This window comes from Muscardinus avellanarius, assembly GCF_963383645.1.
Source record: "Muscardinus avellanarius genome assembly, chromosome: 11".
NCBI lineage: Eukaryota > Metazoa > Chordata > Mammalia > Rodentia > Gliridae > Muscardinus > Muscardinus avellanarius.
In genome coordinates this window covers 25903330-25918710 of record NC_137797.1, presented here as the reverse complement: position 1 = coordinate 25918710, position 15381 = coordinate 25903330, and the positions used below count along the sequence as shown (strand labels likewise).

The following is a 15381-nucleotide window of genomic DNA, read 5'->3' as shown; positions in this document are numbered from 1 at the left end:
AGGCACAGGTACTATACCATCATAGCTAAGCAACAGAATTAAGAAATTTTGTACCAACATTGCAGGTGTGTTGTTTTTCAGAACCATATAATGAAAATAATTTTAACTCCTATAGAGGAGAAAGTCCTCAAATAAATAGGCTTCATTTTCATTGTTCCAATAAGTTCTACATTTCAATGTTTGTGAGCAACAGTAGAGTTACTAAAATCGGGACAAGCCCCTGCCACTGAGGTCATCACACAGAATGGCGCCTGACAATCTTTCATCAAGCCTGTTCTTTGGTGGCACCATGAAAATGGACCGTTTTTTTTTTTTTTTTTTTCACTCTGGCTGACATTCCTTCTGTTCTTCTTCTGGGGGTCAACACAGGATTTGTTCATCCTTTAAGGGAAAGTAGGAGTAAAATGGGCTAGGAAAAAAATGGGCTAGGAAAAAAAAAAGAGAAGATTCTCCTTGTATTGGTCACTTCCCCATCTCCTATTTAAGTTCTCATAAAAATATTTTTTTACAATTCTTGGTGTTTTTCTTACAACAACAAAGAAAAAGATAGTATTCTCAATAAGCTCACATAAAGGCTTCTACACACTTCTGTCTTAAGTGGTAGTTATGCTGTTGGAGGTCTCTGAATACTTCTCTTGCCTATAAAATTTCTGTCATCCATGTTTCTACTTCCAGCTGTGTTCTGTCCTCCTGGCCAAGGCTGACTGGGTGAGGGAGTGCCCAAGAAGGGCACAGGCCATAGGTACCAGCCAGGGTAGTGGGTTCCAAGGTGGAAGGTCAAAAAGCTGGACCAAATCCTTGGTCTGGAGGGGAGAAGTGAAGGGTCCAAGGTGGACAGAGGGTATGAGGAGCAAGGGCAGACCACAGAAGAGAGGAAGGGGTGGGACATCCGGCAACCAAGGTCACATCATGAGGATTGGGTCTAAGCTGAGACAAAGGGGCACCTGAGGGTCATTGTGTTTTCTTTTTACTTTTTAACCAAATGGCAAAAAACCTAGGCAGAGGTCATAGGCCAGCATCGCTAATCAACAAAATTAGGAAATTTTGCTGAGGCCCAGCCTTTGCCCAGTCATGAACTGCTCTTTACAGAGCTAGACTGACTTTTTTTTTTTTTTTACTTTGAAATAGACACTAACAGTTCTGGATATTCATGAACAATCTGCAGCCCACACTTCAAGGAATAGTTTATCCTTACAATCTCAATTTTTTTTTTAAAAAAAAGCAGTTTTGATTTGACTTGATTTGCAGCGCTGGGGGTTGAACTCAGGGCCTTGCTCATGCCACGCAAGCACACTACCTCTGAGCTATACTCCCAGTCCTGTGCTACTTTTGGAAGAGAGATCAGAGTTCTTTGTCTAGGTATTAGAATGAAGAATGGTGTTTTAAAATGCCATCTTTCCTTTGTGTGGTTTTTCATGGTTAAGAATATATAGTTACGCTATTTTCTTCTTATGAAAACCCTGTAAATAGATGGAGGGGTTCTGTCTTATAGAAGAAGGAATCTCAGGGTCAGGAGGTTAAGTGCCTTGCCTGAGGTCCTGTGGCTGATGTGCAATGGAACCAGTGTGACTCCAGTTCCCTGAAGTCCTAATTCTCTTCTCTCTCCAATGCATCAGGCAGCTTTCCTAGCATTATTGGAGATAACCCCCTTTTTTTTTTTGGTGGTACTAGGGTACCTAAAAACCCTTCTACCTGCAGGCTACCCTCCCAGATCTATTTTATATTTATTTTATATTTATTTGGAAACAGGGTCTCTTAAGCCAGCGAGGTTGGCTTCAAACTAGCGTGATCCTCCTGTTTCCACCTCCGAAGCGCGGGGATTACAAGTGTGCGCCACCACACCTGCGAGATGACCCATTTTTTTGTGGGCAAATTTTCTAACAACAGATCTTTACATTTTTATTACTGTTGTCTTTCTAACAGAAAAGTTCCCTTAAAATACTACATGAATTAGTCAGGCACGGTGGTGCACACTGGTAATCCCAGTACTTGGGAGGCTGAGACAGGAGGATCACAGGTTCGTGGCCAGCCTCAGCTGCTTAATGAGGCCCTCTGCAACTTAGTGAGACCCTGTTTCAAAATAAGAATGAAAAAATAGGGCTGGAGGTATAGCTTGGAGGCAGAATGTGCCAGGGTTCAATCTCTGGTATCTCACACACACACACACACACACACACACACACACAAAAAAAAAAAAAAAAAAACCAACAACACTACATGAGTTAAAATCTTTTTGTATATAAAGGTACTTTTTAAAAGAAAGCTTTTTATTGTCAAGAAGAATTGTTAGGATAATCAAGAATTAAACTATACAGATGAGGATGTTGCAGAAAACTAGAAAATCAACATTCTTGTGTGTATTTCTTGCTTTTTAAATCATTTACTTATTTTGCATAGCAATTTACCTCCTCCCTAGGCTGGAGGCATGCACACATGTGTGAATACACACACATACATGTATGCACACGTGCACATCATGCTGTACCCCAGCATCCCTCATTATTGCCACTGCATCTTCTACTTCCATTTTGGCTCTTGTTTTTTTTTTCTTTTCTTTTTTTCCCTAGATTCTTTACCCTACCTCCCTACCCAGACTCTCCTTCCCTATCCCACCCCAACAGACACACACACACACACTTAAGTGTGACAGGCTCACCCATTGGCTTCTTCATACTTCTTACCTTTAGATCAACCAAACCTACATTACATTAAGATTTACATAGGAGTAAATCTTTTGTTTTTGCCTAGAGTTTCCTTGCCGGTGTAGATATTTATTTTTATCTTCAAGAATCATTTGGGCATGTACCTGTCTTTCATTATGCCCTTGCAAGCTTCTTCTGTCCTTCATCTGAGTGTATAAGTGGACAATGAACATGATGAGAAAGAAGTGTCTCTGCTCATGTTTCTTAAGTGAAGGAATGATTGGATGGGTGATGGTTGGAAAAGTCAGAAATCTATTGTTAAGGAAATAAGGGCTTCCTTTATATGTCTTATGGGCTCGAAAAATAAATAAATGCCTTTCTTAGCTTTTCAAATTAAAAGACATATATGTGTATTTGCTATTTTTAGAGTTATTTCAATTCACGAGAAACTATCCAATCTTGCACAAATCGCTGAACTCTCATTGCCAGCGATTCCTGAAGTCACTTCAAATGAAAATGTACATAAAATGGAAGAAGTGGAAAAGAAATCAATTGACACAGATGTGGAAGTAAGTTATTAAATAATGGAAAATGATGTCTTTATTGTAAGATGGAGATCATTAAACTTAATTATTAAAATTATTTTTTACTTCATCAAGGCAAAGCTGCATAACTAAACTTGAACTTTGTGATTTTTCTGCCCTCTATTTTCTTTCTTTACTGATAGTACTAGATAGGATTCAAATGTTTCCTTCAAAATTCTTTGAAGCATACTGATTACAAGAATCTGCCAATCAAGAGACTGTTCAAATATAACTGTGACTCCCAAGAGACAATGCTTTGCAACCTCATATTACTGTTTTTGCCTTTCATTCTATTATTTAAATATTTTAGTATCCAATTGTGTAAAAAAAAAACGAAGTAAAAAATACAGATAAGCTATAGTCTTTCAGAAAAAATTTTATGCAGATGTGTTTTTCTCACCAAAAATGGGAAATGGGTGATAATCCTTATAGTATGTTATTAACCAGATCACAGTGATGTGCAGTTTTGGGGCCGACTGATATTCGTGTTTTAGATAGGGCTGACCATTTCTTTTCTATGGCTCTGGAGTTCTGAACCCATTGAAAAATGGGCCACAGGAGACAGATAGAGATCACCATTACATTATCATCATAGACAAAGTTGATTAGCAGCCACAGTTTTCTATCTGTAGTCCAATGAGCTTATTAATATTTTACTGCTGAATTAGCTATGCTTGCCCACCTAGGCACATAATCATCTAGCACACATGTGTACCCACAGGGTTTCCCCATTTCCCTTCTGCTCCCTGCTGAGCTTACTGCATGGAAAAGGAGAATAATAGTCCCGCAAGTAGAGTGCCTTCAAAACCTGTAAACAAAGGTTTCCCATGAGGAGCTGCATCTGTGTTTTCTCATAACTCACTCAGCAGTTAGGTCTCTCCTCTCACCTGGGGTAAATTAGCAATGGGTCCAAAAGCTGTGGAAGTGTCCCTCCTCCTTGGGGAGTAGAGTGGAAATTCCTTACCCGCTAGGGTAAAGGTAGGGAACACATTTCTCTTCTGATCATTGGTTCTTTAGATTTCCATTCTTCATTAATCCAATTTCTCCAGATTTATATTCTGTAGTTATCATAATTATAGATCCAGAAGGTGTAAAATGAAAGGGAATGGTCTGCCCAACCTCTCCTGACCCAACAGTTCTGCTCTACAGAGGCAGCCAGTTTCAGTTCTCCCCGTGGTCTCTTTTGTTACTTGCTTCCAAGTCTATAAATAATAAGCAGCATCACTTATGCAAGGCAAGGTAGCAGACGACCTCCAAGTCTGAGTGGGTCAACCAGAGACATGCCCTGCATCTCCTCATACCAGCCTGTGGGCTGGTGACAACTTCCTCATAGGGAACATCTCAGTCATTGTAGTAGGAGGAAAGAAAGGGATCAACTCACAGGCTCTTAAAGTTTCCATGATATTGCTTCCACTAATGCCTCATTGGCCAAAGAATCCTCCTATAAGCATGGAATTACAAAAGCCAGAAATATTGCTGAATAGTGCTAATGACAGCCACAAATCATTGTTTTTTTTTTTAAAGTACCACTTTTAGATATGCTCTTAATTTTCTGTAACAGTATGCAAGATTTATCTAACTTACAATATACTCCCAACTTGATTTCCCTTCCCTTCTAAATATTATTATATCACAGGATCTAGTTAAATCAATATTTAGTGTTTATGTTATAATGACCCTGTGACAGTATTCATCGCCAAGTTAGGTAGTGTCCTATAGTTATTTTCCTTTCTTATGTTTAGTTTTCTTGACTTGTCTTTTATCCTTATCTTTTCCTCCATTCATTACATCAAATCTCCTATGTTCACCCATAGATGTTTACTCAAAGGTTTATACTGATCATGTGGTATCTCAATTCTGTTTTTAATTCTGGAATCTTCCATCATCCTTCTCCAGTTAAAACCTGACTACTCTTAATGCTTACTGTGTGGCTCTGATTCTGGGGCTCCCTTCATTGCTTTCCTGGTTGAGTTCCAAGCTACTTAGGTCCATCTCTGCTTTTCTTCTTCTCTGAAAGTTTTTAGGATCATCTATTTTTGGTGTAGTAGATATTTTTTATTTTTAAATATATATTTATTGGTATATTATAATTATGAATTATAGTGAGGTTCAAAGTGATACAAACATACATACACACAGCACTTGATAGGATCACCCCCATACTTCCCCTACTCTAGTCCACACATGTTAGTAAGATTGGTCATCATATCTTCATATATGAACCAAGAAATAGATATTTTTTCTCAAGTGTTTTCTGCTACATTTATATCTAATTGGTTACCAGTACCAAAACATTTTTAATTCTTAAGGAATATTATTGAAGCCAGCTGTGGTGGCACATACCTGTAATCCCAGTACTTGGGAATCTGAGACAGGAGAATGACAGGTTTGAGGCCATCCTCAGCAACCTAACAAGATCCTTGGCAAATTAGCAAGACCCTGTTTCATAATAAAAAAATAAAATTGGGTTGGGGATATAGTTTGGTGATAGAGCGTCTCGGGGGTAAATCCCCAGTACTACACACACAAATAAAGAATGTTTTTGATAAGTCTTAAGAAAGTGCAAAAGTTGGCAACTTGCCTGATTTTCAGAGTATAGCTTGTTGGCATTTTACGTCTCAATTTACAAATGAGTGAATACATTTTTTATTAGCATGAACGCAACCAGCCCAGATGTAAGAGAATCTACCAGGCGAGCATAGTTAGCCTTTGCAAAATGCCACCTAGTAGCATTTACGTCTTCTGCGTTCTGTGCTTGGATTTATCATAGAACAGCTGTCTTAGAATTTGGGTTGCACGTTATTTTTGATGTCCTCAGATGTTGCAATATGAATTGTGATTCTTACTGATAAACTGAATCCTTAAATCCTCCAAAAGATTATATAGCTCAAACTATCTCAAACTCAGAATATTTTATATAGAGATGAAGTTTTTAAAAAAAAAAAAAAACGAAAGTGCCTCTTGCCTTTCATGTCTATTTTCAAGAAGAATTCGGCTCTCTTAATTTTCACTCTTCTTTTGAAGAGCACATACAATCACAGTTTATCAGATTGCTATCTTTGAGCCATGGTCCAGAATATTCTTGCTGAAAATGTCCCTAAATCCACTCTTATATAGTTTGTATATGGAAAGTGATTCTTTTCTCCCCAATCCATCTGTCCTTTTAGCTTAGATTGAACCAGGAGATCGATATTTATAAGAGTAAGAATTCTAGAATGTGCTTTCTACTTTACTACCTAGGATTAGCCAGATATCCTTTCCTGGGACTCATTTTCCTCTCATCTCTTAAATAAGTAATGTTTTCACTCAAAAACTGCTATGAGATGGGAAGATGAGTCTTTCTGTGGAGCAAAGCACCAGGACATACGCGGTTGTCAGACGTAGATATCAAATTCAATGAAATGAGCCATTTACCGGAGTGAAGAGGTCCACTGCAAATTTAAATAAAGCCATTTTAAGTGGGGATGCCTGGGGTGGTGGTGTTTGGCTGTAAGTCGAGGAAGGGACCCAGAGGGCCTACCTTGCCTTAGTGAAAGTTGGCAGTTTGCTCTTACGTCCAGGCTTGAGTGGTATGTGGCAGTGGGTCAGCCCTTGGGGAGAATCAGTTTCTTCCAATCTTGATTTTCTCTTCTGTATTTTTTAATTTTGTACATTGTAATTTTACATCATACTGGGGTAGAGTGTGTCAGAAAAACACGTGCACACAGCCCTTGGAGCCCTCCCCACCGCATCCCTCACCCCTCCATCACACTCCCATGCACGACTTTGAGACTGGAATTGGTAGTCAGTATAAATTTATAGCATTATTTCAACTCTTAGATTATTTATGACTCTTCTGTGTTTTTAGTTGGTTTATCCAGTTAGAAAGTGTTTCTTTAGCTTTAAAGCAGCAGGGCATTTTGGGCATGTTCCAGGTCAATCTAGTTCTATAAATGAAAGAAAACCCAACACTAGATGGAAAAAATACTGATGTTTAGTGAGATGAATTGGCAAGCAAACTAGCTTACAGCATTGAAAATCGATAAATGGAAATAACATATACATTTTTCTTTTTTCCAAACTCTAACCATCACTGAGGGGGAAAAAAAAGCTAGTTTCTGGGTTATATCAAATAAATCTCATTGACTAAATTTGCTAGTTCATTGTCATGACAACCTCCACTCGGAGCTAATTAGAAGTTAACTAGGACACTTGAAGAGATCAATTCTGGTCGGGAATTGGACAGGATTTCACAACTTCTATAATCTGATGTATTTATTTCTATACAGTATATATTGTTGGAGGGTGATTGAGTATAAGGGTCCAAAAATGTGCCTTTGGTTGCTATGTGAGCTAATGAATCTCATTCTTTTTTGTCCCCCTCCTATTTTTCTTTCACAAAACCTCTAGGGTCCAGAATAAGCCAAGAACTTTAGAGCACGGATACTAATTTAAGATTAATTAGGAAGGCTGTAGAACAGGTGTTCTAGTCACTTCTGGCTTGAAAACCTGTGCATCCTGAATGAACAATGCTGGCTCAGAATGACTGGGTTATTTCAGTCTGTCATTCAGAGCTTAAGGATATGGTCAGAGCGTATAGGTGCTTTAAAGCATAAGAAAGATGCAAACCATCTTTTAAGAGGCATACACTCACTGATTTGAAATGATAGTATACTCAGATAAGGAATCTTAGGCAACTTTCCAGGTTGCCTAAGATTGGCTCAGCAAATATATATGGGATGCCTGGATGGTACAAGGCAATTAAAATTAGTATCTAGCCAATAAGTCCCCAATATCAAAATACTGAAAGCATAGAGAAAACCACTAGGTCTCTGTCTTGAAGGAGCTTAATCATTTTATGAGTGTGACCATTTATTGTATCCAGAGTTCATTCATCATGACCCCAGACACCTGGTAGCCTTCTCTTAGCAAACTCTGGCATTCAAAATCTGATGTAAGAAGCGACTGAAAATAATTTAAATCTTTACAGTCTTTCATAGGAACATTCAAAGGTAACTTCCTTAATAACACACAATAAAATCTTTTCCTCAAGTGTAGCAGCTAGCTTTCTGTAACTATACAAAATACCTGACATAAGATGCTTAAGAAGAAAAGACATTTATTTAGCTTACTCTTTTGGACATTCAGACAGCACGGTACAGAGTCTGGCCTTGGGGAGGGGCCCATGATGGATGGCAAATGGTGTGGCCCAGTTGAATAAGGACCACAGCTTGAGTCAGGAAACAGAGCTGGGTGGGGCTAACTTGCCCTTGCTATATAACAACTCTCTCAAGAGAATTCAAGGGGTTGTGGAAGAACTTCTACTGAGAGCACACAGAACACACCCTCAGTAACGTAAGGACATTTCTCTAAGCCCCAGTTATTGACCACCCATAGCATCTCCCAGTGCTACCATTCTGGGGACCAGCCTTTGAATCACACAAATCTTTGGGGCACATAAGCCATATCCGGACTATAGCATCAATTGGCTAGCTCTTGCATCTCTCTGACATCCAAACCAGCCCTCCAACATCAGTGTCATTTGGCTCCAACTCCGTAATACTGTCCCTCCAGCTCAGCCTGTACAGTGCTTCATTTCTTCTCTTACCTTCTGTCAGTCAGCTTTGTATTATGTTCAACTTAGTTTATCTGACTTCCTGTTTTCTAATTTTCCTATTATGTATATTCTATGACACATAGAAGAGTAAAGTCTGAAATCCTACCTTCTTGATTATAAACCTATTCTAATTTGTTATTTTTAAAATCTCATTTACATAGAACTGTGTGTGTGTGTGTGTGTGTGTGTGTGTGTGTGTGTACTGAGAAATCTGAGCTAGATTTTTTTTTACCTTTTATATAGTTCAGATAGTATTTTATAGCCTCTATAGATTAAAGTAACATTTTCTTGCAACCCCCCAAATCCTATACCCTTAGCCATTTATCTGTCTCTTTCTCTCTCCTGACTATGAATTCCTTTGCTCATGGGTCTTATTCATCTTTAAGTCTCCAATATCTAGTGCTTTCTCATCAGTTATTTGTGGAACTTCTAGTTGGAGACCTGTGGAGAAAACTCATTCCAGACCAAAGATAGAGCAAGAGATGAGACAGGAAGTCATGGAACCGAATCTTACAGTCTGGGGACAATACGAGATCTGTTGTGGCAGAAGCACCTGGAACGCAGTGGTGGGAGGAGCTGGAGAGATGGTGGAGATAAGTGCTCCTCCCACTCTGATCAGCCACACAGTGCTGGAGGAGAATCTTCCTCTCATTCCTCTCTCTAGACCAAGAGCTCCTCAAGGCTCTCTTGGTGTCTTGTGTTCATCTCCTGTCACCAGTCCGTGGCATGTGGGAGGTAGCCCGCAGATGGTGAATGAATAAACGGTGGATAAACCTTGTTCTGCAGGAAATGTCAGTGGGAAAGTGGGACTGGGATTTGGGTATAGGAGGAGACTGGGAGCATTATCTCACCTTCCAGGTCATATCACCGTGCACCCTACAATTTGATAAGACAAGCATGCTAGTATGTGAAGGAGAGAATGAAGGAAGACCCTGAAAGCTAGAAAACAACTTAGGAAGGTTTTTTCCCCTCCCATATTATAGAAGATAGATGATGAGGATTTCCACTAAGTCCAAGGATTGGTTTTAATAGGTTGAAGTCACCTTTAATAGGTTGATGGCCATCCCTCATAGAATCCTCAGGTATTTTTATTGAGGGAGAAATGACTGTGTTCAATAGATTTCCATCACTGCACTGTGATAAAATATCTGACATAAATCAAATTAAAAACAAGAAAGATTTATTTTAGCAGAAATGAATGATAGAGCAAAACTGCTCACTATTTGTTAGTAAGGAGAGAAGGGGGACATATGTAAGGGAGACACATACGTAAGAGACTAGAGACAAAGATAATTCCTTCAAAGGGTGTCCCAATGACCCACCTCCTTCAAGTAAGCCCCACCTCCTCTAGTTCCCACCATCTCCCAGCAGCCACCATGGGACCAAGTCTTCAACACATGAGCCTTAGGGGGACATTTTACATCCAAACTATTACAGTTTCAAAGACTGAGCACGGTTCAGTGCGCCCCCTCCCCGCCCTGCACCAGCAAGAGCAAGCCTTCAGCCGCTTTCTGACAGGGAGTAAGAAGTTGTGTACTTTTCCCGTCTTCATTTCTTTGGTAGCAAAGATACCTGGCTGTTCACAGTCCCAACCCCAAATCGGCCAGTTTCACCATGTGCGTAGGCAGTTTACTGCAAATGATGCCAGGGTAATCAAAGGTTGATGAGACAAAATCTCTGCATGATAAACGAGACAGGCAGCAGCTGGCACTTATTGGGTGACACTGCTCTTTTCATCCGTTACGTGAAATGATTAATGATATAGACAGTGTCATTTTGCTTGGTAGCTTTTGACAAAATCCTGACAATAAACCATCATGACCATTACTGAAGCCTTTTATGTAGAGAGAAGACATACTTTGGTCCTAAGAACTCAATTAGAAATATAGAAATAGAGACCAGTTAGAGGATTACCGGTGAATGAATAAATGGTGGATAAACCATTTATTTGCTAAAACGGGAGTGGATGTGTTTTCCCCTTGGGGAAAGTGGCCCGGCAGTTGGGATGGCTCATCCTGAGAGTGGACCATGATGGGTGTGGAGTCTCCTACTCCATCTTTTTAGTCCTGGGAAGCTGGCTGACTTCTAGCCACAGTCTCTTCCTGCCCAGATGGCTTCAGTAGCCTTGTATCTGACTTCTCTTCCTCTTGTCTCTTTGTAGGCCACTACCCTTGAAACTGTGGTCCAATCACATTTCTTAGGCAACCTCCATTCTGATTCCCCCAGTCTACTTTCTCCCAATTGCCCATACCATAAAATCCAAATTCCTTACTTTCAAATGACCTATTATAAATTTTGTCTGTTTTTCACCATGTTCACAGCCATGCTTTCGGTACCCATCTGCAGAGAAGACCAAATTCCTCATGTTCCTTGAATGCCCCCTGCTCCTTCCCAACAGGGCTCCCTACCCCTGGAATGTTTTTGTCCTCAGGAGAAAGCCTGCCACTCTTTTAAGACTCAGCTTGAATGAACTTCTTCCAGAACATCTTTCTTGTTCATCATACTAGAAATTATTCTCTCCCACCTTTAGGATACTTATGAATTGTCATAATTTCCTATGTTCTGACCTTATTTTCTTTGGAATTCAATTTGGTTATATGGGAATCTGTTTTCCTTGGAGATTGTAATTTTATAATTTTAACTTTTGCGAGGACAGGGTCTGTTTCTTCATCTATGTGCCCCACAGTACCTAAAATAATAGCTTGAATACATGTGTTCAACTGAACTGAATTGGCTGTAGTTTTGAAACCCTAAAACTGGGTCTTTACCATGTGTATGCATTTGTTAAAACTTAGATATAGCATGGTATAGAGCTGTAAGGTCTATTGTTGTTTTCTTATTTTTAAGGTTTTAACCAACGTTGCTCAGTCATCATTTTAAAATTACTATTCTGTATCCTTTTAATATTCTGAATTTTAGGATATTTATATACACATACATTTATATAGACACATACAAAATATACGTTTACCCTTAGGGCTGGTTGCTAGTAAAATTGTAAGGTAGGCATAGGTTATCTCTAACAATCTTATAACCATGACTCTTTTAGATGTACATGAAGAATACATGCTATCTCAAGTAAAGTAGGTTTTAAGGGCAAAGGCACAAATATGTAAGCACACAGTCTGCTACCAAGAACTGTAAGCAAAGCAGAGGGCCCAAGGGAGAATGGAACCAGAGGGGTAGACACCAAAGCGGCCCTCAGGCCCAGGGGGACTGGGACAAAAGTGCCCTCTCCTCTCAGTTTCCTCCTCTTCCTACCTTCCTCCTCTTCACATCTGTTGTGTTCCTGCAGTGGGGGATGAGGCTTAGTCATCATAGACAGGTGTGCATGCTGCTGACCCTGTTCCCTCCCTCTTGCTTGCTCCTGCCACAAAATTCCCTCGCCAGTCACTCTTATCTTCTCTGCCTCAACTTTTTTCTGGAATCTGAGTGTCTTCAGTCCTGGCTTCTCTCCTTAGAAGAAAACTAATTTCCTAAAATCTTACTTTTTAATTTTTTTTTTGCAAGTACTGGGGATGGAACCCAGGGGTATTCTACCTCCAAACTTGTTTCTAGAACACCCTCAGCCTATTTTTAATTCTTTATTTTGAAACAAGTTCTCACTGAGTTGCAAAGGGCCTCACTAAGTAGCTGAGGCTGTCTGCAAACCGTGATCCTCCTGTCTCAGCCTCTCAAATGCTGGGATTACAAGTGTGCGCCACCACGCCGGGCTCCTAATATCTTATTTTGATGTGGATCATTTTGCTGGTTGCAAGAGGGAGGGGAGAGGGTCAGCAGCATGCATGCCTGTCTGCTGATGACATAGCCACATCCCCCACAACAGCAGGGGCTGGACCAGATGTGAAGTGGGTAGGAGGAGGAAACAGTGAAATGAATTTTAACAAGGAAAGAATCCTAAAATAATGTGTTATTCACGATTAGTTGCAGATCTCAGTATTTTGTGGCCATCTTGTATTCTGTCGAATGACCCTGATTACTTAAGGAATCGTGAATTCTGTTCCTCTCTTCCTCATCTTTGGAATTAGGGTTGGACGGTGCAAAACAAGACAGATAGATAGTTTAGAATTAAATATGCAGTATTTTGCCAATGTCATCAACCTTACTGTATTTCCTTCTTCTTGTTTCTAGAACATGATTATTGCATGCTGCTCTGAAATAATGGAACTGCTTATGAATGACCGAGAGCTATCACCACTAAGTGAGGTATGTACCTCTCCTTTAAAACTAACTGATTCATTTGCAAGTGTTATTTTTGCTGTGGAAATGGAAGCACAGAAAACATCTGATTGCAAATATCAAGGATCTTGCCCTCCTTAATTAATGTGGAAAAGTGATAAATATGAGTCCACAATAACAGAGTACTTTGGTTAAAAAATACCTTTGTAAAGAAAAATATTCAGCTAGCACAGAAAATTATGTATAGGGTCATTTTAGAATCACAAATCTTTCACTCAGAGAATAATACCTACTAACACTTGGAGACTATCTAGAATTTTCTACTTGTGTAAACTTTGGAATTTTTATATAAAAGGATCATATATTCTGTAACCAGCTTTTGTCATCGAACAATAATTTCATGGATTTTTTTTATGTGAAAAGTCTACCTTGTCCTGTTCAATGCCTTTTGATATTCTCTTTTATGTATCTGTTATGCCAAGTACTATTTATATATATTTAGATATTACTGATAGATATTGAGACTGATGACTTCTGATACATATTTAAACCTTATTTATGCATTATCTTCTCAGGGGTAACTTTCAAGAATTGAATTTTGGAATAAAAAAGCATATATACATGTTTATTGTAAAGTATACAGAGGATAAAATATATAATTTTAGTTTTAAAGTATAAAGTCATTGGTACTAAGTATATTTGCAATGCTCTGTAAGCATTACAATACATCTCCAAAGATCTTTCATCATCCCAAACAGAAACTTTATACTCATTTGACATTAACTCTCCATTCTTTATCACTGCCCTTCCCAGCATCTTAACCTCTTTCCTACTTTCTGTCTCTCTGAATTTGCTTTTGTCTGGATTATTTCATTTAGCATAATATTTGCAGGGTTGCCCATTTTGTAACATGTATCAGTATTTTATTCCTTTATTAGGCTAAATGATATTCCAGTGTATCTATATACTCCATTTATTTATTCATGTATTAATGAACATTTTGGTTTTTATCATCTTTTGGCTCTTGTCAATAATTTTTGTACAAACATGGATGGGTGTATAAGTATCTGTCTGAGCCCTGGTTTTCAATACTTTGGGGTATATACCTAGGAGTCAAACTGCTGGATCACATGGTAATTCTATATTTAATTTGTTGTGGAACTCCTAAACTGTTTCCCTCAGCAGAGATACAATTTTATACCTCTACCAACAGTGAACAAGGGTTCTGATTTCTCTGTATCTTCACCGTCAGTTGTTGTTTTCCCCTCCTATTTTTCATTATAGCTATCCTAATCGTGTGAAGTAGTATCTTATTGTGATTTTGATTCACATTCCTTTAGAGACTAATGATGTTGGGTGCCTTTTCATGTGTTTATTAGTCACTTGCTTGTTGTTTCTACAGAAATACCCATTCAAACCTTTGCCCATTTTTGAATTGGTATGTACATTTTAACTCGTGATTATAAATGTTCCTCCATAAATGTTGCCCTCCTTTTCTCTACCATCAGTGGTAGCGGAGAGGACCAGTTAACCTTCAAATTCATCTATGCTAGACCTTCACCTCCTTCCTCTCTTCCTCATCCAGGTGGTTGGTTATAAGTCTGACAAATAAAAAAAACCCCAGTATGTCATTATTTTCTTTTTAATAATAAGGCCATATATATTTCATATGTTTGTTGGCAAACCGTGTTTCTCAGTTGTGAAATGATATTCATTCACCGACTTAGTAAAAAAATATGTAGAGACACCGAGACACCATCTTGGTGTCAGGAAATCCTTTGCTGCCACTGGAAAGCTAGTGGTGACAATGAGTAAGGTGCCTGCTCTCATGGAGCTGCGATTTTAATGTAGAGAAATAGACAGTAAGCAGGTAAGTAAGGTCATTCCAGATTTTGGTTAGGAATAAAAGGAAAAAGAATAAAACAATATATTCATAGAGACTGCAAAGCTCTCTACTGTGAACTATATCTGAGCCACTGCCTGGTTTTTTAAATAATGCTGTATTGGAACACAGTCTTTCTGTGTGTTCCTTATGGTCTTTAGCTAGTTTCTCCCTAAAAGAGCAGAGATGGGTAGTTTTGACAGAAACAGTAGAGCCCACAGAGCCTAAGTTACTCAGTTTTTCCTGTGTCTTTGTAGAAAGACTTTGTTGGCCTCTCTGATGGGGAGTAACAGGAAATGAGGGGTCAGGGCTTATATGGGTTCAGGGAAGACTCCTCTGAAAAGGTGACATTTGAAGTAGGACTTAAAATACTGAATGGCATCCTGTTCACGGTTAGATCATGAGCTCTGTGGGACGGTGATGCTGCCGCCTTCATCCTAGAATACACTCGGTGCCTTATCTACCACATCACTCTAAATTGAATCCCTTTCATTTCAA

The 15381-nt window shown here is 39.0% G+C and overlaps 1 protein-coding gene across 1 annotated transcript in view; it reads left to right on the top strand.

Annotated features, from left to right (window-relative positions):
- Positions 1-15381, top strand: part of CFAP54 (cilia and flagella associated protein 54) — a gene marked incomplete at both ends in the record, with an annotated part of 316371 nt that overhangs the window by 273952 nt on the left and 27038 nt on the right. The window contains 2 exon segments of the mRNA XM_080704815.1: positions 3070-3211; positions 12954-13028. Of these exon segments, the coding sequence (XP_080560941.1) occupies positions 3070-3211; positions 12954-13028 (217 nt within the window).